This window comes from Lepidochelys olivacea (genome assembly GCF_965140295.1).
Source record: "Lepidochelys olivacea isolate rLepOli2 genome assembly, chromosome: 1".
Taxonomy (NCBI): Eukaryota; Metazoa; Chordata; order Testudines; family Cheloniidae; genus Lepidochelys; species Lepidochelys olivacea.
In genome coordinates this window covers 122,258,237-122,285,886 of record NC_140411.1, presented here as the reverse complement: position 1 = coordinate 122,285,886, position 27,650 = coordinate 122,258,237, and the positions used below count along the sequence as shown (strand labels likewise).

The window sequence follows — 27,650 nt, the reverse complement described above, 5'->3', positions numbered from 1 at the left end:
TAGTCTCGGAGGATGACTCAGCACATACTGTTTGTTTTAAGAACACTTTTGCTGCAGATTTGACAAAACTCAAAGAAGGTACCAATGTGAGACTTTTAAAGATAGCTACAGCATTTGACCCAAGGTTTAAGAATCCGAAGTGCCTTCCAAAATCTGAGAGGGATAAGGTGTGGCTCATGCTTTAAAAAGTCTTAAAAGAGCAACACTCCAATGTGAAAATTACAGAACTCAAACCACCAAAAAAGAAAATCAACCTTCTGTTGGTGGCTTCTGACTCAGATGATGAAAATGAACATGCGACGCTGGCTACAACAGTGCCATGCAGACACCTGTTCTCACTTTCAGGTGACATTGTAAACAAGAAGTGGGCAGCATTATGGTCTGCAAATGTAAACAAAGTTGTTTGTCTAAGCGATTGGCTGAACAAGAACTAGGGCTGAGTGGACTTGTAGGCTCTGAAGTTTTACATTGTTTTGTTTTTGAATACAGTTATTTTTTGTTCATAATTCTACATTTGTAAGTTCAACTTTCATGATAGAGATTGCACTACAATACTTGTATTAGGTGAATTGAAAAATGGGATATCTTTTTTTACTGTGCAAATATTTGTAATAAAAAATAGTGAGCACTGTACACTTTGTATTCTGTGTTGTAATTGAAATCAATATATTTGAAAATGTAGAAAACATCCAAAATATTTAAATATTAAGTATTCTATTGTTTAACAGCGCAATTAATCGCAATTAATTTTTTAATCGCTTAACAGCTATAATCATTAGAAAATTTTATTAGCGTACTCCTACTCTTTTTGTGCAAAGGTCATTAATAAAAATAGTGAATAAATCGGTCCTAAGACCTTCTCTGTAGTCCGATAGTTCCACCTTTCAGCACAGCCTGTTGCCTTATCCTCTTTAGCCGGTTCCTTACCATATAATTCTTGTACTTCATCTTCTCTAATTTAACTAATTTTCAATGTGATACCATGTCAAATGCTTTACAGAAGACCAAGTATATTAGATCTACTGCATTTCCCTTATCTAAAAAATGTTATCTTCTCAAAGAAGGGTATAGGCTTAGTCTGGCATGAAGGTAAACATATGATGCACTACATCCCCTTTTCCATTTACCTCCAAGAGTTTAATTATTTCCTTCAAATTTTGTTCTAAAGCTTTGCATACTACTGAGATTTAACTAATGGTCTGTAATTCAGGATCACTTTTTTTCCTTGGATCACAGTTCCCCCCTTTCTTAAATATTGTACAGCATTAGCTATTCTCCCATAATATGGGACTACCCACAAATAGATTTATTTAAAAATTCTTGTTATTGGACTAGTAATCTTACATGTCTCTTCCTTTAGTATCCTGGGATGGAAATTATCCAGATCACAGTCAGTGCTTTAAGATTTTCTTCTACCTCAGATGTGGTCATTTCCATTTCTGTGTACTCGTTTCCATCAGTCATTCTGTCTTCATACTCATGTTCTATATTATCATCCTTACTGAAAACCACGGCAAAGTATTTATTTAGTTTTTAGGCCATACCTACATTATTTTTAATCTCCTCCCCATTCACACTGCATAGCAGTCCAACCTCATTCTTTCTTTCTTCTCTTTTTATTTATATAACTAAAAATCCTTGTTGTATTTATTTTAATTTCCTTGGCAGGAGCTAATTCAGATTGGCTTTTAATAGTTCTTGCTTTATTCCTACATTTTCTGACCTCTAAGATGTAGCTTTTGTTGCTGATCAAACCCTTCTTCCTTTAGGCTCTCTGCTTACTCCTAATAACCTTTTTGAGGTGGTTATTCATTTAGTTGGGTCTGGAGCCTTTTCTCTACCAAGTTTTTTCCCCTTGCTTGGGATGCAGATTGGAGATAGTTTTTGTACACTTGATTTAAAGAAATTCCAAGCTTCCTCCACATCTAATTCATAGTCTGTCCCGTTAAAATCAAAAACCATAGATGACAACCTGGTTTTGATTATCCTTTCCTTTAATTTAAACTGAATCAACTTGTGATCACTCAATCCAAGGTTATTTCTTATGACCAGCTTTTTTTATGATGTTCTCAAAGCTTACCAAAACCAAGTCTAAAGTTGCATCATCTCTTTTTGATTCAGTGGCTACTTGATGAAGAAAACTGTCATCTGTCACATCTATGAATAACTGTGCCCTGTTGTTGTTTGTAGCATTTATTCTCCAGTCTATATCCATGAAGTTAGTTTCCCATTATGACACAATTCCCAGTAGTATTTCTCTTTCTAATAATATTAAAGAAATCTCTATCCATAGCTGAGCCCAACCCTAGAGGTCTGTAGCAGACCCCTAACACTATCCCAATAGAACTTCTTTATAACCCTTCTCTGAAGTCACTTTGGCCCGAACAGATTTGTTTTGTCTGTAGTATCACTTCTTTCTTCTTCACAGTTTACTGCATCACTAATGTACAACACTATCCCACCACCTTTTATATTTCTCTTCTAAATAGCTAATACCTGAGTTTTAGTCATGAGCGCTTTTCCAGGATGTTTCTGTAAACCCTATAAGATCCATTTTGACCTTGAGTAGTTCAAGTTCCTGCATTTTATTGCCCAGACTCCTTGCATTTGGGTACAGGTGTTCTCCGTTGTTTCCCTTGAACCTCGCCCATTAGTTTTCTAGCCAGATTAGCCTTCAACTAACTACTGTTGTGCCACAAGTACTCTTCGTTGTTTTTGTATTACCTACCTGACTATTGCTCCTATCTATAGATACACACTTTTTTCTCTTAGCTGTTCTTATTCTTACCTTCTCGTTTTCCTTTATTCCTTAGTATTTTTTCGTTTAGCTGATTTTCCTCCTCCTCAGTATTGAAGCCAGGCATGGACATTACATGAGTCTCTCTCAAAATCTTCTCCCCTCATTCCCTATCTTAAAATCCTTCTTATCAATCATTCCAGTCTCTATTCCAGAAGGCTAGTATCCCAGGTAAACAAGTGGAGTCCATCAGTTGAGAAGAGTCTTCTTTCTGTGAATGCCTTCCCATGGTCAATCATCCCAAAATCTTCCTCAGAGTACCAATTCTTGAGCCATCTGTTCATCTTCATTATCTTGCCGCATCTTCACACTCCTTTAGGGACTGAAGATCATTTCCACATCTTTAAGCATCTTTCCAAGCCTAGTGTAATTATCCTTGATCTAGTCCATTGGGAATTTAGTAAGGTCATTCATCCCGACATTCAACACAGTCGGTGGATTTTTCCCCCCCACTCCCATCAGGATCCTTTTGAAATTCATGTTTACATCTTGTGTCCTTTCTCCTGACAGATAATGAACTCTTCTGTCTCTCTTAGGTCTAGTGACAGGCCCGTCAATTCTTCTTAGGATGGAGTCCCTGGTCACATAGAGACCTGTCTATTCCTGATGTTGGTATGAATCTCACATTCTTTTGCAGTCCCCTGTACATCATCTTCATTTTTCCTTGGGCTCCAGTCCTTGGCTAGCTCCATTCTCTCTTCTGCAAGGACTGACTTCCCTTCTTTTCTTCCTCGATATCCCATCTGCCTGTTTCTTCTCCTCCTTCAACTCTATTTCACCTCCACTAGCTGGTCTTTTCCTCTGCCTTGTCTTCATGGTCACATTCTTCCATTGATCGCCCTCCTCCTCTGGCAGTCTGACCTCCTTTTGTGGACACCTGACGAACAAATATTGAGGAGTTTGTGCCACCTCCTCTTTGTTTTAAATCATCAAATCCCCATCTGAATTCTGTCATCTCCAGCTGCATCTCCAGTCCTTGAATCTTCTCTGCCATGAAGGCTCTATCAGGTAACAGTTTATGCATAAGTAGCTTCCATCAGAGGTACATACCACAGCTACCACATCTTTGTCTCCTCTCCTCCTTGGGGTGCTTCTAGTGTGCTGCTTCAGTAGTTATCATCATCTTCACTTCGTAGACCCTACTTCTAGGGGGGGAAAAAAGAGGAGAAAAATGCCTGCCTCCAAACTCTCACATAAATTTCACTTTTAGCTGCTAGTTGTTCGTTTCAGCTACAGTTGTTTCCAGAAGTGCATTATAAAAATACTGCAGCTGAATCGGTGATTCAAAATTTTGTCTTGCAAGATCTCCTATTTCATTTATTTTTAATATAATAAAGGGCAAACAGTAATTCATGAATTAAAACATAAACATTTTAAATTATTTTTCTTTTGTTTTCTACATAGAAAACTGGCACTGTTTGCCTTTTACTTCCATAATTTCCACATGATGCCCGTTGACATAGTTCACTTGTTGTGGATAATCTAACGCTGATTTTTTTTCATTGTGCTTGTTAGAGAAAGGAATTAGATAGTGATAATGCTGCCTTGGTACTTCGAGTTCCTACTGAATTAATTAGTATAGGAGATTGTAAACTTCAGTGAACATTAATATATATGTTTTCCTCAAGGCATTAAATAGTGATGCTGCTCTGTACATAAAAGTATAAAAGTTAGCATGCGTGTAATCCTTTTTTTAAAAAACCACCATACTTTATACTGTTGTTGTGCTAAGTTATTACAAAATCTTATTATGCTTCATTCAAAAATGTGTGGTTATGTAAATTGAACACTTAAAGGTTGTGTTTTTGCACCAGTTAATAACCTAGGTTAACACCAGATAACAGAACTTTGGAATTTTATTTGTGAATTCTTTATTCAAAACAAAACAGTAGACAGAGATGTGGTTTTAAATTTCTTCTGAAGCTGGTAAAATGTTTATACATCTCTCATTTGCTTGGTTGCCTAGTTATGTATGTGTTGCACTTACATGTTTCGCTTATTAACAATTTCTTGTGCAAGTATTGAGTTATTTGAGAAATGCAGATTCAAGTGCTATCATGTATTTAAAATATATACTCTCTTTTTATTATGGAGAAACTGTTCTTGAATTTTTCAATAAAACAAATAATCCCCCATAATCTATTCCACAATTTGCATACTAGTCTTGGGCATGCTAAATGCTATAATCTTGAAACCCAAATTATAGTACTGAACAGACAAACTTAAGAGGCTAGTTCCTAATAAAAATTAAAACACCTCTGAACTTGTGGTTGTTTGTAATTGAATTGTGGCATATTTACAAAGGAATGTCTGTAAGCATTCTCCATTATTCTACAAAAACAGTCAGTGTAAGTTAAAGTTTATTTAAAATAAAAACCAAGATTTGAGATATTTCTTTGTAATAGCTAAAAGCAAAATTATGTCTGTGATTTTGGGGAAATTTACACACATTTCTGGAAGAAACTAGACATACCAGAAAGAAAAAGAGTACTTGTGGCACCTTAGAGACTAACCAATTTATTTGTGCATAAGCTTTCGTGAGCTACAGCTTACTTCATCGGATGCATACTGTGGAAAGTACAGAAGACGTTTTTATACACACAAACCATGAAAAAATGGGTGATGATCACTACAAAAGGTTTTCTCTCCCCCCACCCCACTCTCCTGTTGGTAATAGCTTATGTAAAGTGATCACTCTCCTTACAGTGTGTATGATAATCAAGGTGGGCCATTTCCAGCACAAATCCAGGGGAGAGAAAACCTTTTTGTAGTGATCATCACCCATTTTTTCATGGTTTGTGTGTATAAAAACGTCTTTTGTACTTTCCACAGTATGCATCCGATGAAGTAAGCTGTAGCTCACGAAAGCTTATGCTCAAATAAATTGGTTAGTCTCTGAGGTGCCACAAGTACTCCTTTTCTTTTTGCGAATACAGACTAACACGGCTGTTACTTTGAAACTAGACATACCAGGAGGACACTGCCTATGAAATATTCTGTTTCATTCAAACAGTCTTCAGATGTGGGTATTAGTGTATAATACTTGTAAACTGAGGGGAGTCTGTATAGGATTTCTACTGTCCTGCTTGACTTAGGGCTTATCTATATGGGGAAATCTACTGGCATTATTATACCACTCTAGTTGTACTGGTATAATTCCTCGTGTGGATGCACTTTCTGGAATAAGAGAACCTCTTTCTCTGTTTAGTTTGTCACTTCCACACGCTTTTTGCACTATTTTAACTCTATGGGTTTAAATATAGAAAAATAGTTAAAATAGAAATAGAAAAATAGAAGTATGTTTAAATTGGTACAAAAATAGTGTAGATCAGTCCTTAGTGTCAACATTAACAATTTCATTGCTGATCTATCTCCAGATAGTTATTTATATTGCCCCTCCATCATTATCAGATTTTGTCATTATACTTGCAATAACCCTGTGAGATATGCAAGTATTAAAGACTAAAACCCTGTGTATACTACATATTCTTCTTCGAGTGATGGTCCAAATATGTATTCCACACATCTTAGCAGTGTCCGTTCACCTGCATGTGCGTGGTGCATTCCTTTCTGTTCCCAGCCAGGGGTATAATCGGTAGTGCGGGTCAGTGCAACTCTAGTTCCCTCTTATTGCTGAGTTAGAACCCCTGTTCCTTCATGCTCTTAGTTTTGCTCTGAGAATGACCACTCCTTGTTCAATGTACATAGTTTTAGATAGTTATATTTTGTCATTTTAGAGATAGCAAGTAAGTTCTTCCCCTCTTTGGGGGCCATCCTCACCCATGGGAACTATGCTCTGGATTCCAAGATTTAAAACTTTTTCTCCTGCCTGTGCTCACTCTCTATGAGTGATGAGCACCAGAGGTGCCTTTACTGCCTTGACAAGGCACATATCATGGCTCGCTGCTCCATCTGCAAGTTCTTCCCACCCCAAACCAAGGAAGCTCGAGAGCTTTGCCTCTGTAAGTACTTGATGGAGGAAGCCATGAGACCAGAAACCCTAGTACAACGTCTGTCTCCAGCGGTGAGCACCCCTGTGAATACTCCCCAGGCCCTGGATCCATTGGTACCAAAGAGAAAGGTCAAGTCCTGACAGGAGAGTAAAAAAACACTCTCATGGGTGTAAGAGCAGATTCCCAATGCAGACTGCTTCTAAGCACAGCGTTTCCTCCCCGTGTGGCAGGTAAGGCCAGGTGCAAATGGAATCTGACCGTACCGATGACTGCTCTGGTAGGCAAGGATATCGCCCATCTTACCATTATCCCTGCGCCTCTTGGATAGGCCGGCCCCAAGGACACTACCTGGGCACTCCGGCATTTCCAGAGGCATACGACAGACTCCTTGATGCTCTGAGCCTTTCTTGTCAATGGAGGAGCTGATCCTTCCATAACCACAGTCTCCACTCCTCTCTAGACGCCCCCCCCGCCCCGCCCACTCACTAATGTCATCCCCACCCCAGCAGATGAACCTCTCCTACTGCTGCCAGAGAAGCCCATCCCATTATAGCATTGCAACCCTCCAGTACCAGTGGTCCACCTATTGCCAGATCCATCTGAGGAGTTCTTGGAGCCAGAGCCTCATTTTCTCCAATGTCCCACTGAAGTCTGGACTTGCAGCTCAGATTGCCCTACGCCCTAGCATATGATCCAGCAGCAGAGACCTGGTACCGGTACCTGCAGGGCCCACCACAGCCTAGGGACTTGTCTTCTTGGCCAGACAGGGCACCCTGGGATTCCTGTCGCAGATGCCAGGCACCATTGCAGGCATCTTATTAACTGTCTCCTGTTCACCCAGCAGCACCACCCGTCTGAGGAAGAGGCAGACATCAAACCGGTACCATCAGCTGCACCGGTCTCCACTGCTGCTGCTTCATTGTCGTGCGAGGTGCTTATTCCTCTCCCGCTCTCTTCCCATGACCATCGCCAGTACCAGGACTTGCTCCAGAGGATAGCGGCAGACCTGGGGATTCTGTTGGAAGAGGACATCAGTTCCTGGACATTCTCAAAACCTCGGATGGCTCTACCCGTTAATAAGGCCATTCTTCAACTGATGCAGGCAGTATGGCACACTCCTGACACCGAAGAGGGCATTTCGTGCCTGCCAATAGGGCAGATTTTCTCTTTACATTCCCACCTCCCCAGCTCTCCCACTGTCAGTACAGCAGCAGAGCAGGCACACTAGTACCCACAGAAGTCTACTCCTCTGGGCAAGGCGGCAAAGAGGATGAATATGCTAGGCCAAAAAGTATATTCCTTGGTGGGACTACAGTTCCGGATTGCAAACTACCAGGATACGCTAGCTAAGTATGATTTTATAACTACAACAGGTTAGCAACATTCAAGGACAAGCTGCCACCGAACTAACAGCAGCAATTCCAGGCATTGGTGGACGAGAGGCGACTGGTGGCCAAGGTGGGCTTCCAGATCGCCGTGGACCTAGCTGACATGTCCTCTCAGTCTCTAGCAACAAGATTCGTTATGCACTAGGACTTGTGGCACCAATCATCCGGATTCCCCAGTGAGGTCTAAAGTACAATTGAGGACCTCCCTTTAGATGAGCACAAGATATTCCACAAGAAGACGAACAAATCCCTTCATTTGCTACTTTCCCTTAGTATATCCACTCTTGCCCCAAGACTCAAGCAACGGAGACAACCATTCTGAACCACCACCACACACTCCCTACCCAGCCTACTACCTATGCCTGTAGGAGGCGCCATGTAGGAAGCACCACTCACAACGGCCACACTTCCCACCTCCACCACAACCCTTTTCCCAGCAGCAGCTGAAACCTCAGTTTTGACAATCAGTTCAAGACTCATGAATCTTCCCTGATGGCATCCGCAGCACCCTATATCATCTTTGGGAGCCATCTTGCCTTATTCACCTACAATTGGGACAAGATCACCATAGACAGTTGTGTACTGGAGATCATCCACCACGGATACTCCATAGAATTAGTCTCATTCCCACCTAAGCAACTCTTCCCCCGGGGACCCACCCCATCAATGCATTCTCCAACAAGAAGCAGACACTCTGCTGCTTCTCAAGGGGGCCATAGAGTTGTCCCACCTCAATACAAGGGCAGAGGCTTCTAGTCACCATACTTCCTCATCCTGAAGAAGGGTAGAGGACACCGCCCCATTCTAGATCTTTGGGTTTTATCAGAAAGAAAGTCCAAATTCTATATGGTAACACTGGCATCAGTTTATTTCCTCCTTCCCACCGGGAGCCTGGTTCGCAGTTCTCGACATGAAGCACGCTTACTTACATGTGGATATTCTCCCAGCCCACCACAAGTTTCTTAGTTTTTGGGTAGGACACCAATACTACCAGTTTCTGGTCCTTCCATTCGGTATAGTGACCGCTCCATAGGTGTTCACAAAGGTCTTCAGTGTGGCAGCCTCCCAAATTTACCATCTCGGCTACTTGGTATATCCCTACCTCGATGACTGGCTCCTCATGGTGCTTTTGCACCAGGAAGTAATCTCCTAAATGATCAACCTATTGTCATTGCTAGGTATTTGTGTCAAAGAGGGAAAGTCAGTATTGATACCTACACAAACAATACACGTTTTAGGTGTCTCTCAACTCCATAGAGGCAAGAGGCTTCCTCCCAGCGGAACACTTTGCAACACTGACATCCATCCTTGCAGACCTACATCAGAGACTCTACACCACGTTCCAGCTTGCTCTCCTTGGCCATATGGCTGCTTGCACCTATGTGACACCGCACACACGTCTCCACATGCATTGCCTCCAGGCATGGCTCCTCTGCATCTACAGACCCAGCAGGGACAATATGCAGACTAGCGTCATCGTTCCCTGGAGGGTGCTGGCCTCCCTCACATGATGGGCTGATCCTTTCAAGGTCATGATCAGCACCCCCTTCACACCTCCAGTACCACATATCACCGTCACAACAGATGGCTCCCTCACAGGTTGGGGAGCCCACCTGGACCACCACATGGCCCTGGGAGTATGGAAGCTGTGGGAGACCAGGATGCCTATAAGTGTGTTAGAGCTCCAGGCAGTCCTCTTAACCTGTCAGGCCTTTCTTTTGCTCATTCAATTCCTCCATGTTCAGCTGCTCTCTGAGGAGAACGCGGCAGTGGTATACATCAGTAAGCAGCGTTGCTCTGAGCCCGTCCACCTTTGAAACTGGTGCATCGAAAACATTATAATGCTTCAAGCCACAAAGCTCCCAGACACCCAGAATCCTCTGGCCAACACTCTCAGGAGGACTCTCCACTTAAATCACAAGTGGGAGCTATACGACACCCCACTACGGTACCTGTTCAAGAACTGGGACACCCCTCAGTGGGATCTCTCTGCCACTCATGAGAGCCAGAAGCTGCCCCTCTATTGTTGCATTGGAGAAGTAGGGGGAAAACTGGAGTGCCGGCACTCTCTTCCTCCTCTGTACAGAATACCTCACTAAGCCTTTCCTCCCATTCCTCTTCTATGTAAGCTTTGCTGGGACGGAGTCACCATGATACTCGTAGCCCTATTCTGGCTCTGTCAGTTCTGGTTCATGGACCTTCTCTGACTCGCCACCTGCACACCGCTCTGCCTTCACACGCTCCTGAATCTATCTCACAAGATCAGGGGAGAATCCGGCATACGAGTCTGCGCCCTCTTCACCTCACAGCCTGGTATTTGGATGGGGGTAGAGGGTAGTCCAGGCATGCTCCACTGCGATGCAGCAAATTCTTTCTCAGAGCAGGAGAGAATCCACCAGGGCATGCTACCGAGCTAAACGGAAACAATTTATGGCATAGGTGCACTATCTGTACCAGTCGTCCTACGCTACGTTCTTGCCCTAAAAACGTGAAGCCTAGCCCTCAACTCTATACAGGTGCACCTGGCAGTGCCTTTCTCCTCCCCTCTGCATGGCATGTCTGTGTTTACGCACTCCACCACCACTGTCTGCTTCATGAAGGATTTACTGAACGCTTTTCCTCCAGTACTGAAGCCCATACTCCCATGAGACTTTAATCTCATCTGCTGTGCCCTCACAAAACCACCCTTTGAACCATTGGCTACATGCTCCCTCTCCCACCTCTCGATGCGAGTGACATTCCTGGTAGCCATAACCTCAGCCAGGCAGGTCAGTGAGCTAGCAGCGATAATGACAGATCCCCCGCGCCCTGCCCCCCAACCCCACACACGCAGTTTTCCTACATCTCCACCCTAAGTTCTTCCCAAAGGTATTGTCAGAATTGCACCTAAGCCAGTGCATCCACCTACCTGTCTTCTGCCCCAAACCGCATGCCTCCCCCAGTGACGGTCCTGCACTCACTTTATCTGCCCGTGCACTGGCTTCTACCTTCACAGGACTCGATCCTTTTGCACATCACCAAAGCTGTTCGTGGCCATTGCCAAACCAAGGGTCAAACCCTCTCCTCCCAACAAATCTCCAAATGGGTCTCCGGATTCATCTGTGTATGTTACAAGCAATCCAGCTTAACCCCACCTAGTAGTCACAGCTCACTGTCTGAGTGCGAGCTGCCACATTGGCCTATTGGCAGATGTGTACTGGCAAGACATCTGTTGTTCAGGCACCTGGTGCTCTGTCCACATGTTTATGATGCATTATGCTGTCACAGAAACAGCAGCTCGGGTAGTTCCACACGTGTCCAAATTGCCAAAATCTCCAGCTTCCCCATAACAAATTCTGTATATATTCAGTTATGCATTTTAATACTAAATTTTCAGCACATTGAAAATAATAAATTACGGGCAGCATCAAATATTAAATGAAATAGATTACATAATTACAATACTGAAGTGACTGAATGATTCATTTCCATAGGGAATTCAGTAAAAGCCTCAGGGTTGATGTAACTGAAACTGTTGTGGAATCTTCAGTCTGCTGCAACATAGTGCAACAGAATTTAGGTCTAATTTTCCGTAGGGTACACAAGGCTCTGGATAGGTGACAAACAAAACGAAAATGATTCTGAACAAGGAAGGTTAGACTAGTAAATGGAACAAACCTCTGGGTGTTATAAGCTGGTAGTAATCTAAGAGAAGCAATCAGCAGTTGGACAGGTGAACCTAGCTTCTGGAGTGACCTTTGGCCTCTGTCATAGTTGAGTTAGAGATGCACAGAGTAATTTCTGGCTTTTCTTTAGTTGAGCACTTATAATTAAAGTTCTCTTGTGATGTAAGTGTCCCTTTGTTTAAACAGTCACATTTCACCCCGATTGATCTTTATGCGGAAATGCCTTCCTGTCCTGTTTGGTAGAATCAATTTTTACATTGATTCTGAAGCCTGACATTAAAATTGTGTGGATGATATTCTACAGAAACATTTATGTAGTATATTTTGAAACCGGTAATATTCATGCATGATGCATTATATTCTGTTACGCTTTTCTCTTTTTCATCATGATGAATATAGAAGCAAAGGACAACTGTCCCTAACAGCAGTGGTTTTCAACTTTTTTTTCATTTGCAAACCCCTAAAAAAATTTCAAATGGAAGTGCATATCCCTTTGGAAACCTTAGGTGTAGGACCCCAGGGGGAATACCATTGCCTTAGATTAAGATTCCTATTATAGATAGTGGCAGACCTCAGTCTTTATTTTGTTTACCAAATATAGCAGTAATCTCAAATATGACGTGATAAAAATAAAATAATTTGCCATACTAAAATAGGTCTGGGTATATTAATAGTGTACCTAGGTTTCATAAGAGCGAAAGTGGAAGGGCTTGTGGTTTTGAAGAAGTCCTAGTTTACCTTCTAAAGGAGAGTGGCCTCTGTCACACATAAATGATCAACTGTGAATATGCCTACTTCTTGAATATTGCATGCAGTTCTGGTTACCCCATCTCAAAAAAGTTATACTAGAATTGGAAAAGATACAGAGAAGGGCAGTAAAAATTATTAGAGGTCTGGAACAGCTGCTATATGAGAAGTGAGACTAGGACTCCTTGGCTTAAAAAAGAGATGAGTAAGAGGGGATATAATAGAGGTCTATAAAATCATAAATGAAGTAGAGAAAATGAATAAGGAGTTTTATTTACCCCTTCACATAACATAAGAACCAGGGTCACCCTATGAAATTAATAGGCAACAGGTTTAAAACAGTACAGGAAGTACTTCTTTACACAACACACAGTCAATTTGTGGAACTCGTTGCCATGGCACATTGTGAAGGCCAAAAGTATAACCGGCTTAAAAAAAAAATAATTAGATAAGTTCATGGAGGGATAGGTCAATCCATGGTTATTAGCCTAGAGGGTCAGGGACACAACCTCATGCTCTGGGGGTCCCTAAACCTCTGGCTGCCAGAAGTTGGGACTGGACAACAGGAGATGGATCACTCCAATAATTGCCCTGTTCTGTTCATTCCGTCTGAAGCATTTGGCATTGGCCATTGTTGGAAGACAAGATATTGGGCTACATGGACCATTATTGTGACCCGGTATGGCCATTCTTATGTTCTTAATTGATCCTTTCCTCTATGTTTAAATATAGAAGATACTAACCTACACTTAAGTCTAAATAGGCTGGATCTAAAAGCTCAGAATAGGGAGGATTTATACTATAACACCTAAAGAAGTACTAGCACTTTATAAAAAACAAAGATTACGCCAGAGATCTTGCTTTCTAAATTTAGACATGATTAAATAAGCGAGGATAACAATGCAGGGAATGGGTTAAGGAAGGCTAAATGTTACAGCAATAATATGATGTGGCTATTGTTGGACATCAGGGTTTTATGTAAAAAATTATCATCTTGTATGTATCTTGGAGAAAAAGTCTTAAAGGGGGTATGGGAGATGAAAGGAGTAGTGGTATGGACTTTATTTGGGTACATGTTCCATGATGGGAGGTGGTAAAAGTAATGCATTGTAGTAATCACAAGAGAAGCGAACAAATGAGGTATCAAGGCAAGGCCTACACTTTCCTTAGTAAGCTAAAAGCAGCTTTAGTTTTAAAAGAACCACAGACACTATGAGAAACAAAGATTGGTTCTAATTTCATGTATATATATCCACTTCCAAACATCCAAATCTCCTACTTTTAACATTACAGTCTACCAAATAAATGTATCTAAATTGTGGACCTGTTTTTACAGTTTTATATTTAAGGTTTGCAAAAGCGGGAGGAGTTGTTTGTAAAAAGTTGCTTTAATTTTGTAATGTGAGTGGATATGAGAGGCAGAAACTTTTGAACAAATCAGTGGCAGGTTTTCCAACGTTGGTTTTTTTTTTTGTTTTTTTGTTTTTTTTTTGGACTGGTATTTAAACATTTCTAATCTGCTTCTGGCTTATCTATCATCTGCAGTAGTTGACTTGATTTTGCTGGCACATCTCTCTTTTTATTTGTTCATTTAGGCTCTGTGTGATGTATCTGGGATGTCTTTTATATTCTCTTGGTTCTGGGCTCAAAATTGGGCATTCAGAAGATCAAGGCGACAAATTGTGAATACATTTGTGTTATAAAATGAAATATTTGAAAAGTCAGTCGTCTTTGACTTGTACAGTACTTGTTAAGCCCTGAGTCCAATATTGTGTTTTCTCTACAAAAGTTGAAGAAAACATCTAAAAATTTGTGATAAAATGCACTTTATTCAGTTTTAAGTATTTGTCATCAGCTATTACATGGAGAAGCAGAATTTTGAACTCGGGACTTGATAGATAGATTAAAGGTTTATAGTTTGTAACCCGAATCTAAACATATTTTTTCATTTTCACCTGGATAATGTTTTATTTAAATCTTGTTGTTACACAAGTGTAAAACTGTAGGAAAGGACTGTAATGTTTTACAGAACTATTCGAAGGCGTAAGTAGAATTAAATGGTAAAATATAAATAGAACCATGCTCATTCACACTTTGTTGAAATGCAAACATGTCGTGGAAGTAGATGCTCATGTTTTTAGTTCAGTGTAGAGCAGTGGAGTTCTCCAGCTGTTCTGGGTTCACAGCCAGTGCTGGTGACAACATATTTCCTCTGTAATCCTTGTATCTAGATGTATCTGTGTCATTCATTGCCCAGTTACAGGATTTTTGTTACTGACAGTGCTAGGCTCAGATGAGATTCTTCTTTGCAGCTTGCTACTTCAAAAAGAAACCAGGGAGAAGGAGGCAGCTGTATCTTTGAAATAGTACATGGCACTAGGTTAGTATCTATTTTAGAAAGTGCTGCACCACCAAATATAATTAGAAAAAAAAAAAGAGAAGGGAAGATCTGGTGAAAGGCTAGTCAGGGGTTCAGTTGCCTTATCTGAGCCAGGGGAAAGTGTCATTTAGGCTTGAGCTCCTCTTTTATGGTATTTTCAGCAATGAGTATTAAGTAAATAAACATTGGACAGGGTTCCATTTTTGTTCCTGGAATGCTGTAAAAATGGAAATGTAATTTTTAAAGGATCTATATCTCGCTGGTTTCAATGGGAGTAGAAGGTGCTCAGCACCTATAACAGGATCGGGTCCTAAATTAATCAAGGGGTGCTTTTCAGCTTGGACAGACTTAATGTCACTCTAGTATTTTTATAAAATAAAACAAACTTACAAGACTTTCAGATTGTGTGAGTGTCACACAAGTGCTTATGCGAGGTGTTGATAGGCCAACCAAGTGAAATGTTGCCCGTAACGGGACAGAACCCTAATTCTAGATTTGGAACATCAAGATCCTTAGCTTCAGTTAATTTATACCTCTGTTTTAACTGAGTGACTTAGTTTCCCCCAGCAGAATTTTCATACTAAACATAAGTATTACATTTGAATGTAGAACTGAGAATTGTTAGTCCTGGAGAAACATGGTTAAAAACCTGCTTTTCTTTCAGTTTACATATGACCTGAAATTAAATTGTGCGTTAAATATACTTTCTTTTGTCAAAATGAGAATCCTGCATTTTCAAAATCTCCTAATGCATATACTTTGATTCAGAAGTGTTTTATTTCAGTGTCTGACTAATCTCTGCTTTGATGATAATTTGAATGAGCTTTGTATGTGAAAGCCGTACTAATCCTTGTGCTTACTGTTTGAATGTTTGGTACAGGAAGCGAGCAGCTGCAAAACATCTAATAGAACGCTACTACCACCAGTTAACTGAGGGCTGTGGAAATGAAGCCTGCACGAATGAATTTTGTGCTTCCTGTCCAACTTTTCGCCGTATGGATAACAATGCAGCAGCCATTAAGGCCCTCGAGCTTTATAAGATTAATGCAAAACTCTGTGATCCTCATCCCTCCAAGAAAGGAACGAGCTCAGCTTACCTAGAAAACAATTCCAAAGGTGCCCATAACAACTCCTGTACTGACAGAAAAATGAACAAGAAGGAAATGCAAGGCCCCAGAGATGACTTTAAAGGTAAGGCATTCTAGAATCTTTATAAAATAAAAATTCCTAAAAATGGTGGTGGTGGAAGCTTGTAGATTTGTCTTTCTCATGTCCAGTATATAGATCTAAAATTACAACTCTAGGTATCATGTGTAAACAGTTATACAGTATTCTGGGGTGGAGGTAGATACTGTAATAAAAACTAGTGATTTGATTATTAGGATGTTCAGAATTGTTGGATAGCAAGTAGTGGTTATGAATATCTAACTACTGTTACATTGATATTGGTAGCTGGTATGGAGAAAGGGAAAGAAAACTGTACTAGAGTAGGCTAGATATTGTGGGAAATTGGTTGGAGATTTCTGGACAGAACGACAGGGTTATATGTGGAAGGAGAAGACACAGAATTCAAGGACTATGGATAAAATGCTGGAAAGGGAATCTAAGGCTCTCAGTGGAAGAGAGCTGCAGGTTTGATGTGGAGGGGAAAGAAGCCCGGTCATGGCTGTTGCTACATAATTATTTAAGTATTCAGTATTTGGGCTGCATTTTAGAATACGATTTTTACAAATATTGCAAATGGGCTGGATTCATGTCCAGAATTGATTCCAAACTGGGTATTCATCACATTCCTGCTAAAATATATGGGTGGGTTAGGTTATTATGGAAACATTTTTTATTTTGTCTTAAAATTTCAAAAGTTAGTGTTGTCACATGCTAATGTAATGGATGCTTCAGTACTGCCAGTTTACTGCTCAGTCATGTGACTCCTCAGTTGACTAGATTCTCAAGATTGCACCTTTCATTTTTGGCCCCTGAGTTCTGTGTTTGGGAACAGACAGGTAAAGGAGGAAAGGAACAGCGAAAGGGCCAGCTTGGTTTCATGGTTTTCAAGCTTGGGTGAGGCAGAGCCAGTCAAAATAGTCTATTCTAGAGTCTGGGTTTGAATTGTACCTTCCTTTGGTACTAGGATGAGGAGGATTTATGGCCAAATTCCAGAAAACCAGCCAGCTCTTACAGTGTGGCTCTGTGCTGAGCCTGGTGATATTCGACACACATGCAAATCATTAACTTACAGATAAGATTGCTACAGTAAACACACACATTTGCTGGCTTAATGTCATAAATAAAAAGAAAAAAAACCCTAAGGATGTATAATGTTAATGGCTTGGTTGTAAACAGAAAAAATACCTGTCCTGTGGAAAGATCTTGTTTAGACCTACATCTATAAAAGCTAAAACGTGCTAAAACACATTCATTTGTAAGTTAGAGGTCTGAAAAAAATACAGCATCCCATAACTATCACTTTATACTCTTTTGAACATGTAAACAGTTAAGCCTATTTACTTCTGGCTTTCCAGGAAATTACATCTGTACTCTGAGTGACTTGTGTAACTTTGGTTATGACCAATACTTTACTTTCATCCCTAGCAAAGGCTGAAATCCCACATTAACTGAAAAACCCAAAGCCTTTAACTGTGGAGGTGCCCATCACATTTCCAAAATTAGTATTACTAGGGTACGGTTGCAACAGGTTGTGCAGACATGCAAGTTGGGTTTCACTAACAATTAACTAAAAGGAAGGTATAGCCTTTTTAGCAAGGATAAAGGAATGGATTGCACCTGTAGTGTATCATCCTGTTTGTTTGTATTACAATAACACCTAGAGGCCCCAGTCAAGATTGGGGACCATTTGTGTTAGGCACTATGTGCAAGAACATAGTAAGAGATGGACCTGACCCCTAATTTCTTACAGGGTTAGGGAAAGGGATCCAATATCTAAACAGCGTGATTGTCGCAAGTGTCATGTTCTGCATCTTTGTGGTGAGAGGGCATTCTGTCTAATCTATACCTTTAATCTTTCTATATTTTAACAGGGTGTCTTTAGTTTCTCTACTTTTTCACAGCTATGTACATAGATTCTAGACAATAGTTTCCTTGGAACTCTGGAGGCAGACCAATCCTGTGAGTCACTGCTTCAGGGTAGGCCCCAACCATTGCAGAACCTGCCAGTATTGACCTGTCTCCATAGCTGCTTGGACCGACTGACCATCCTCTGCTGAGCGTTAGTGCCTAGAGGAAAAAAATTCTGAAGTCCATTTGAGGCTCCCAAATAGCTTTGGAACCAAAACTTACTTCTGAGGAATTTGAAATCCTGAATTACTGCGGTGATCCTTCTGCAGCTGCAGTTGCTGGGGAAGCAGCAATCAAACTTTAAAATGCCAAGGAAAAGGGTAAGCAGCCTGCTATTACATTTGATTTGGAACAGCAATTTTGAAGTGACTAAATCCAAAAGCTCAACAGCTTCCCCAAAACAAAGCCCACCAAGTCCATTGTTAAACAACCATCTGGGTTTGCCTTAGCCGTCTGTGCTACTGACCATAAGCCCAACAGTGAGCTTTCCCCTAACTCAGGCCAGTCTCAAAAAGCTGCAGCCCCAATTCATAGAAGAAAGTGGGGGACCTTTGTTTCATTTGCTGTTATGGAGAGAGACCATTTTCTTTTGGTTAAATCACTTCAGGAAGGGAGTCACATCAGCCTCTGTCTCTTCAGTCAGCTTGAGAGAAAGGAGCAACCCTCCAAGGAGTTAGCAGTGTTCGAAGAGCAACCAGGGGAGTATTTGTGGCAGTACTAGAGCTTCTGCTGACTTGTTGCCGAAAATTCTCTGTGGAGATGCTTTATGCTGCTACTGATCATGGCCTTAGCACCATACTTTTTCTGCTCATGGACAACTCTCTGGAAGAACAGAACATCTAGCACAGATGACAGAGTAGGAACAAACGGTTAATTTTTAGCAAGGAAAAAGATTGGCAATGAGGTATCCCAAAGTTCCATGTTCTGTTGTTCTTTAACATATATATCTTCAAGGTCTGGAAAACAGGATGAATAATGAGGTGACGGAATTTGCAGATGGCTCACAATTGTGGAGGTTAAATGAGACAAATATCAGAAAGATGTAACAAGACTAGGTGAATGGGTAAATAGTACAAATAAGTCACTGTTGAAAATGCAAAGTAATGTACTTTGGAAGAAATAACTTGAACTACTCATATTGCTGGGTCCTAAAAAGTGTGACCACACAGGAAAAATACCTGGGTGGTGGTATCAAGAGCTCAGTGCAAATCTCTATGCAATGTTTAATGATGCTCAAAAAAGCAAATGTGAAGATGTATAAAGTATGCGCTGAAAAATATTTCTAAAAACAATATAATGCCACTACATAAATTGATGGTGCACACTCATCTGGAATGCTGTATTCAGTTCTGATTACTCTCAAAAAAATGGCAGAATTAGGAGTCCAGAGATGAGTGACAAACAGTTAGAGGCCTGAAAAAGCTTCCATATAAAGAGATTGAAAAGATTGTTTTGTTTAGGGAAACTCCTAATAAGAGAGGACATGATAGAGCTAAAATAACGAATGGTACAAAAGTGATGGATCTGGTAATCTTATTTACATTTTTCATAACACAAGAACATTCAATGAAATTGAAAGGCAACACACTTAATGATAGAAGGAACTATTAGAGACAGGATATTGGACTGATCTGGTATGGTAGTTCTTATGTTACTGGTAATGTTACCAGTATATAAATAGATCAGATGGACTGTGCTTATAAGGTATGAAACTATAAAACTTGTTTTAAGTGCCTGGAATGCAAGCTATTTGGTCAGAAACATGCATTAGATATGTTTTTTGGATGTTAACATAGAAGAATATGATACATATATTCTTGTTGGAAGTGGGTGAGATTTGAAATGCAGTATATTTCAACAATAATCACTGTCATAAAATGATCCATTTGTTATACACTACAGCTAATAACCTCTGTAATCCAGAGCCAGTGAATTTAGTATTTCATAAACCTGGTTTAGGAGACTTATCGTGGCACAGAACTGAAAATGTTTGAAATAGTTGACTATCACTTTCTTTTTATATCACAATTTGATTTCTATATGTATGCTGAAACAAACCTAAAGCATATCTGTAGTTAATAGAATTACTTTCTAGTGCATTCAGTACTACAGCTTTGTATTTTAGCAATAACATTTTAATGCAAATGAGTGGGGTCTGCTTTTTTCCACATGAACAAGAAGTTAAAGAGCTGAGTCCTTCCTCTATTTTCAGGAAGCTGTAACCTGTAACAAGTGACATGATCACATGACCTGCAGCATCAAAGCAGCATCCCAGGAAACTTGTCAGGAAGGTGGGAGATTAATATCTTCAAAGTCCTATTGTCCTTCCTGATGGCCCATCCAGGCTGATTGCATACTGTCTGGTGGGCATTCCCCAAGTATACACACAGTTGTAATTATGACATAGCCAATATTTCCTACTTCAGATACAGAAATGATACAGACATACAAATTGGATAATCACATTCAATAAATCATAAGCTTTCCAGTGATACCTCACATGACCCATCTTGCATAAAACATTTTAGTTATGCCATATTCATATCATAACATTTCTATGAAGAATATGGGGTGTAATGTCACAGATGTTAAACAGCAACTACTAAAATTAGACATTTTTAAATCAGCAGGTCTGGATAACTTGCACTCAAGAGTTTTACAAGTGCTGGCTGAGGACCTTGCTGAACCGTTAATGTGTTTTTCACTAAGTCTGGGAACCCTGGGGCAGTTCCAGAAAAATGGATCAAAGCTAATGTTGTGCCAATAATTTAAAAGGGTAAACAGGTTGACCCAGGTAATGATAGGTCTGTCACTCTGATGTTTATCCTGAGCAAGATAATGGAGTGGCAGATAAAGGATTCAATTAATAAAGAATTAAAGAAGGGTAATGTAATTTATGCCAATCAACATGGGTTTATGGAAAATAAATCCTGTCAAACTAGCTTGATGTATCTTTTTGATGAGATTACAAGTTTGATTGATAAAGATAATGGTGTTGATGTAATATACTTAGATTACTGTAAAGCATTTGACTTGGTAGCACACAATATTTTGATTTTTTAAAAACAGAACAATATAAAATTAACATGGCACATATTAAATGGATTAAAACTTGCAAAGTGATAGGATGTTCCCAAAATGTAATTGTAAACGGGGAATCATCATCAATCGGATAGGTTTCTAGTAGGATCCCAGAGGGCTTCATTTTTTGCTATTTGCATTTTTTGCTCTCATGCTATTTGACTTTCTATCAGTGATCTGGAAGAGACCATAAAATCATCACTGGTAAAGCTTGCAGGAGACTTAATATTGGGAGAGTGGAATAATGAAGAGGACAGGTTACTGATACAGAGTGATCTGGGTTACTTGGTAAACTGAGCATAAACAAATAATGTGTGTCTTAATACTGCTAAATGTAGGTTATAATTACGAAAAGGGGCACTCGGTCCTGGGAAGTAGTGATTCTGAAAAAGATTTAGAGGTCACGGTGGCTAATCAGCTGACGATGAATTCCAAGTACAATACTGCAGCCAAAAGTGCTAATTCAATCATTGGATGTGTAAACGGGAATCTTGAGAAGGAATGGAGAGGTTACGTTACTTCTGTATTTGGCACTGATGCAACTGCTGCTGGAATACTGTGTCCAGTTCAGGCATCCACAATTCAAGAATGAAGTTGATTGACTGGAGATGGTTCAGAAATGAGCCATGAGGATTATTAAAGGATTGGAAAACATGCCTTATAGTGATTGACTCAAGGAGCTCAATCTGTTTATTTTAACAAAGAAAATGTTAAGGGACAATTATAGTCTATATAGTTGATTATAGTCTATAAGTACCTACATGGGGAATAAATATTTGGTAATTAGCTCTTCAGTCTGGCAGACAAGAGTATAACAATATTCAATGGCTAAAAATTGAAGCTAAACAAAATCAGACTGGAAATGGAGTGTAAATATTTAACAGGGAGGGTAATTAACCATTGGAACAGTTTACCAATGGTTGTGATGGTTTCCCCACCACTAGCAATTATAAATTGAGATTGGGTGTGTTTTTTTAAAAAGATATTGTGACAGACTAGACAGATATAAGAGAGTAGTAGAAGGCAGGTATATCAGCTTCAGAATGAGCAGGTCCCTGTTCTCTGGATAGCCAAACAAAGGCTATGCCAGGCTAATCAAGACACTTGATGCCAATTAACCAGTTAAGGTTGTTAGGTTAATGCTGGCACCTGACCCCAGTTAACAGGCAAAGAGTCAGTTAAGGCCATTAGGCTAATGGAGACAACTGGAACCAATCAAGGTCTGTCTCATACTGCTTAAAAGCTCTCTTTTCCAGTTCCCTCGGGGAAGCCCAGGTGAAAGGAGCTGGAGGAGAGGAAGCATTGCTGAATCCTGAGGTTAGGGTGAAGCTAGGAAAAAGGGGATCATGGGGAAGTGGCCTAGAGAATCAAAGTAGCTTCAATGGTGAAGGGAAAACCGCCAACAGCTGCTACTATTAGGGTCCCTGGGCTGGAACCTGGAGTAGAGGGCGGGCCCAGGTTCCCCCCTTCCCCCCGTGATTTACAGAGATCCCCTTGAGTGAGGAAGCAGACTTTGGTCCAGGCAGGAGGCCAAACTGCACCTTCTAAGCTCTCAGGAGCAACAGAGACTGTGGGTATTCCACCTTCCCACCTCCCATACTGGCCTGTGATGAAAGCAGCTCAATAACCTGTGACCTTTGCCGCTATACTGAGAAAGGGAGGTCATATTGAGGGCCTTAGTGAGCTTCTGAGGCCACTGAATCTGCCTGGAAGCGCGGGACCACCAATACAGGCTCAGAGCTTTGTCACAATATGTTCTAGTTCAAAAGTAATTATTTCAGGGAAGTTTTCTGGCCTGTGTTATACCAGAGGTCAGATTAGATGATCACTATGGTCCCATCTGACTTTTGGATCTATTAACCTTTTTACATTCGGATCCTATAAACATTTAGGCACAGTAGTAACTTCATGCGCATAGGTAATTCCACTGAAATCAATGAGATTGGTGTAGGTAAAGTAATTTATAAGTAACTTACAAACAACTTAGCTGTTTGCAAGATCAGGGCTTCTGAAGGAATGGAGAGAAAAGCAGCAACAATAAAGAGGAAAAAGGATAAATCTTAAAGAAACCTTTCAAAAATAAGATTTTTTTTCAAATCTATGAGAATGACAGTTTGGCACCCACTGAAACTACCTTTTTAAAAATCAACTTGTGTAGACTTGAATTAACATTAACAGATATTCTTAAGGTTGCCTACTAGAGTTTGTGCAATTAATAAAGTGGCCCAGCACATACAGAAGCAACCCCTTTGATTCGAGGCCAGTTATGTATGTCATATACATTGCAGCATCAATTTCTGAGATTGATATTGATTATGTATTTTTTTTAATGCTTTTCAGACGTTATGTTTCATGTTCATGAGATTTTTTAAACTGTTTTAGAAATTACTACTATAAATGACTATATTATCCTTCATTTACTGTATCACAAAATCAACAATTGACTAGCACTCTTGTGAAGAATCTTTTTTTTAAAAGTTAACATTTCTTACGGTACCTTAACATAAATAGTTGCTACTGAGCAGTGACCCTTTTTTTGTAATTTTCAGCTTAGTTAATTTAATGTGCATTTGATCAACAGATGTTTGTGTAAAAATTAATTTAAAACAGTGGTATCCTGTCCTATAACATCAAATGGAGGCAGTTTTACCAAGTACGTTGATGGGTTGGTCTTCATGGTTTAAAGTTTTTAATGTTTTACACATTTAAACATTTTACTGACTTTGTTTCCAGGCTATAATACCGTTATATATTACCAAATCTATTTCATTTTTCCTGCAATTCTGTTGCAAATCTGTCTCATTATTGCAATTCACTCCTAGGTCACAGAGCTCCATAGAAGTAAGGAGTAAAAAAACCAGGGTAGGATAGATACTGTAAATAGATGAGTTTGTTTCTTCATGTTAATGAAATTACAAAGTAAATTTGTCTTAAACTCATTCAACATTGTCAGAGTAGGAGGTATTAGATGTGAGGTGGTGGTAAAAAAAATGTTGTATATCATTGCAACTTCATAAAAAGTGAGTGTATTTACTGTATCAGGTAAATTTCAAGTGTGGTCTCTCTTTTAATTTTATAGATGTGACCTACCTAACAGAAGAGAAGGTAGATGAAATTCTTGAACTGTGTAGAGAGAAAGAGGACTATTCTCCTCTAATCCGTGTCATTGGGAGAGTGTTTTCTAGTGCTGAGGCATTGGTACAAAGTTTCCGAAAGGCCAAGCAGCACACCAAGGAAGAGCTGAAGTCTCTTCAAGGAAAGGACGAAGATAAGGATGAAGATGAAAAAGAAAAAGCTGCCTGTTCCACTGCTGCGATGGAGGAAGATTCCGGAGCATCGTCGTCCTCTTCATCGAGAATAGGTGACAACACACAAGGAGATAACAACCTACAAAAATTAGGCCCTGACGAAGTATCTGTAGATATTGAAGCAGTCAGGCGGGTCTACAGTAGATTGCTTTCAAATGAAAAAATAGAAACTGCCTTTTTAAATGCACTTGTGTACTTGTCACCTAATGTAGAATGTGACTTGACTTACCATAATGTGTACTCTCGGGATCCTAACTATCTGAATTTGTTTGTAATTGTTATGGAGAATGGTAATCTTCATAGCCCTGAATATCTGGAAATGGCTCTGCCGTTGTTTTGCAAAGCAATGAGCAAGCTACCTCTAGCAGCTCAAGCAAAACTAGTCAGATTGTGGTCTAAATACAGTGCAGAGCAGATTCGGAGAATGATGGAAACATTTCAACAGCTTATCACCTACAAAGTCATAAGCAATGAATTCAACAGTCGCAATCTAGTGAATGATGATGATGCCATTGTTGCTGCTTCAAAGTGCTTGAAAATGGTTTACTATGCAAATGTAGTCGGAGGGGATGTGGACACAGACCACAATGAAGAGGAAGATGAAGAGCCCCTCCCAGAATCCAGTGAATTAACTCTTCAAGAGCTTCTGGGTGAGGAAAGAAGAAATAAGAAAGGGCCTCGAGTGGACCCACTGGAAACTGAGCTTGGTGTAAAAACTATAGATTGCCGAAAACCACTTATCCCTTTTGAAGAATTTATTAATGAACCACTGAATGATGTTCTAGAAATGGACAAAGACTACACTTTCTTCAAAGTAGAAACAGAAAATAAATTCTCTTTTATGACATGTCCCTTTATATTGAATGCTGTTACCAAGAACCTGGGATTGTATTATGACAACAGAATCCGCATGTACAGTGAACGACGCATAACTGTGCTCTACAGTTTAGTTCAAGGACAGCAGTTGAACCCATATTTGCGACTCAAAGTGAGGCGTGATCACATCATAGATGATGCACTTGTCAGGGTAAGTCATGCAACAATGTAAAACTTAAATATGCTATGCTGTAATAGTAGCTAGAACCCTTCACTACCTCAAAAGCAAAAATGTACCTATTAGTTATTAGGGGTCTTCAAGGTGAAATGCATCGTACAAACTTAAGGTCCCATCCTGCACACACTATTGAGGGTACAGCATCATGGGACTACTTTGGATAGTAAGTATGACTCCTGATGTTTGCAGACTTTGAACCTAAACTGATAAACATCTTGTCCATTAGTAGTACAGTATTCAGTATTGAATGGAACCCTTGCTACTGGACATTGGCATGCCAACTCTTTTCGTGTCTATAGAAGCTCCTTATTTTCCCATGAACAAACTTTCTTTAAATTATCCTTTTGGGCTGAAATGTTCTGTACTTGACCTTAATCCAAAGGTGAATTTTATTTTTCAGGAGGGAGTTTGAACAAAAGCCATTACATTGTTTTGAGTTCCACAAAAGAGAGAAGTTTCTATTTTATTTAAAAAAAAAAAAAAAAAAAGTTTCGAATGCACACACAATGAGTAAAACTTACATTTTAAAAGACTCCTGTGGCTTCATCTAGGTATATTAGTAAACCACACCTTGTAGGGCAGAAGGAAGAGTGGCTTCAAGCACCTGAAAACTGCACCAGTAACCTGCTAATAGATACTCTGATATGGCTTCTTAAATTAAAACTCCAGTATAAAAACAAAAATTGTTAGAACCACTTTTGAGCACAAAGGAAATAGTGGGTTATGCAAGGCATTCACTATGAAAAATAGTACATAGTAGATAAATAACATATAATGGAGAGAAGTTGTAAACATCTTCTTGTATGAATATAACAATTTAACTTTTTTTAAGGTTCAATCGTCTCAGACCACTTCTCCCCTTCCAAGTTTTTCTATGTGCTCAGCTACTGTTTACCTACAATTTCTGTTGCTAACAAACTACATTGGTGATACTAAATTTATTTAATTTATACTGTTACTGAAGAAACAGAATTGAGAGCCCTAAATGAGCTCCCAGTTCAATGTTGTGAGTACATTTTAACTTTCAAACAGCCTGGCTGCTTCTTGGGTGGTGATAAGTATGACCAAACTGGGAAGAGTCCTGCTTCAAGTACTAGCATGGAACTTGTGGAGGGAAAATGGCTTTTTTCCCTTTGAACTTATCTGACACATTCAGCACCTGAGAAACAGCCAGGTTGTTGTAAAGCTTAAGTTTACCCTGTGTACCAATCTTTTATCATTTGAGTAAGAATGTGCTTCGTGATTTCACTGCTTGTCTGGTTTATAGCTATAACCAAATATGTAGTGTTGTGTTTAACCTAATGGGATTATTGCATAAACTCCACATGGCTTCTAGATGCATAAATTGTGGGAGACAGCAGGAGGTAAAGTACACTTTTTCTGTTCATAATACTCTGAGAGGATGGGCTAAAACTAGATAACAGCCAATTTCAAAGGAGTGTTCAATGTTGTAAATTCATGCAGGGAGGACTGATCAGAGAGGAAAAAAATATGCAAAAAAGTACTCAAGCCTTATCTACACTTACAGCGCAGCAGCGGTACTGTTACACCAGTGAAGGTAGTGAAGACATTACCTACGCTGAAGGGAGAGCTTCTCCCATTGGTGAAGGTACTCCACCTCCCTGAGAGGCAGTAGCTGTCGACAGGAAAAGTTCTCCAGTCTACACTGGTGGTTGGGTTGATATAACTATGTCACTCAGCAGTGTGAATAAATCACAGCACTGAGCAATGTAGTTGTACCAACATGCATTGGTAGTGTAGACCAAACCTTAGAAGGAGATTGCTTATTGTGGAAGGAAATTAAAATCTTTTGACAAGAACAAAAGAACTGATGTCCCTGCCTACCAGTGTTAATCTGAGGAACATGTGCATTTTGAACTGGCTCAGTTTTGATCGCTTTCTAATAAACCTGATCTCAGTTAAGACAAGCGGAATTGAATTGTGGTGTGTGTTAGTGGGGACAAGAACTGCTGGCCATTCCTAGAAATAAAGACCTTATTTTCCACCATTAGGGAAGTGAAGCTTCACTTTCTTCGTTAGGCAAGCGAACTGTGGGTGCCCTCACCAACAGATGCAGTAAGGGATCCCATGTAGGCTGGTGTGGACATGAAGGAATCCATTAGACCTAACAAATACTGTGCAAGGATACAAAATGTGACCCTTTGGCCTGGCTCTTGTATAACAGCAAAGTGAGGGAAACTA

The 27,650-nt window shown here is 39.9% G+C and overlaps 1 protein-coding gene across 4 annotated transcripts in view; it reads left to right on the top strand.

Moving 5' to 3' along the window:
- The window catches only part of UBE3A (ubiquitin protein ligase E3A), a 98,136-nt gene that overhangs the window by 51,388 nt on the left and 19,098 nt on the right, over window positions 1-27,650 (top strand). For all 4 annotated transcript variants that reach the window (XM_084628512.1, XM_084628510.1, XM_084628511.1 and 1 more), the window contains 2 exons: window positions 15,811-16,121; window positions 24,166-25,421. In XM_084628512.1, the coding sequence (XP_084484638.1) occupies window positions 15,811-16,121; window positions 24,166-25,421 (1,567 nt within the window). The remainder of the gene's footprint in view (window positions 1-15,810; window positions 16,122-24,165; window positions 25,422-27,650) is intronic.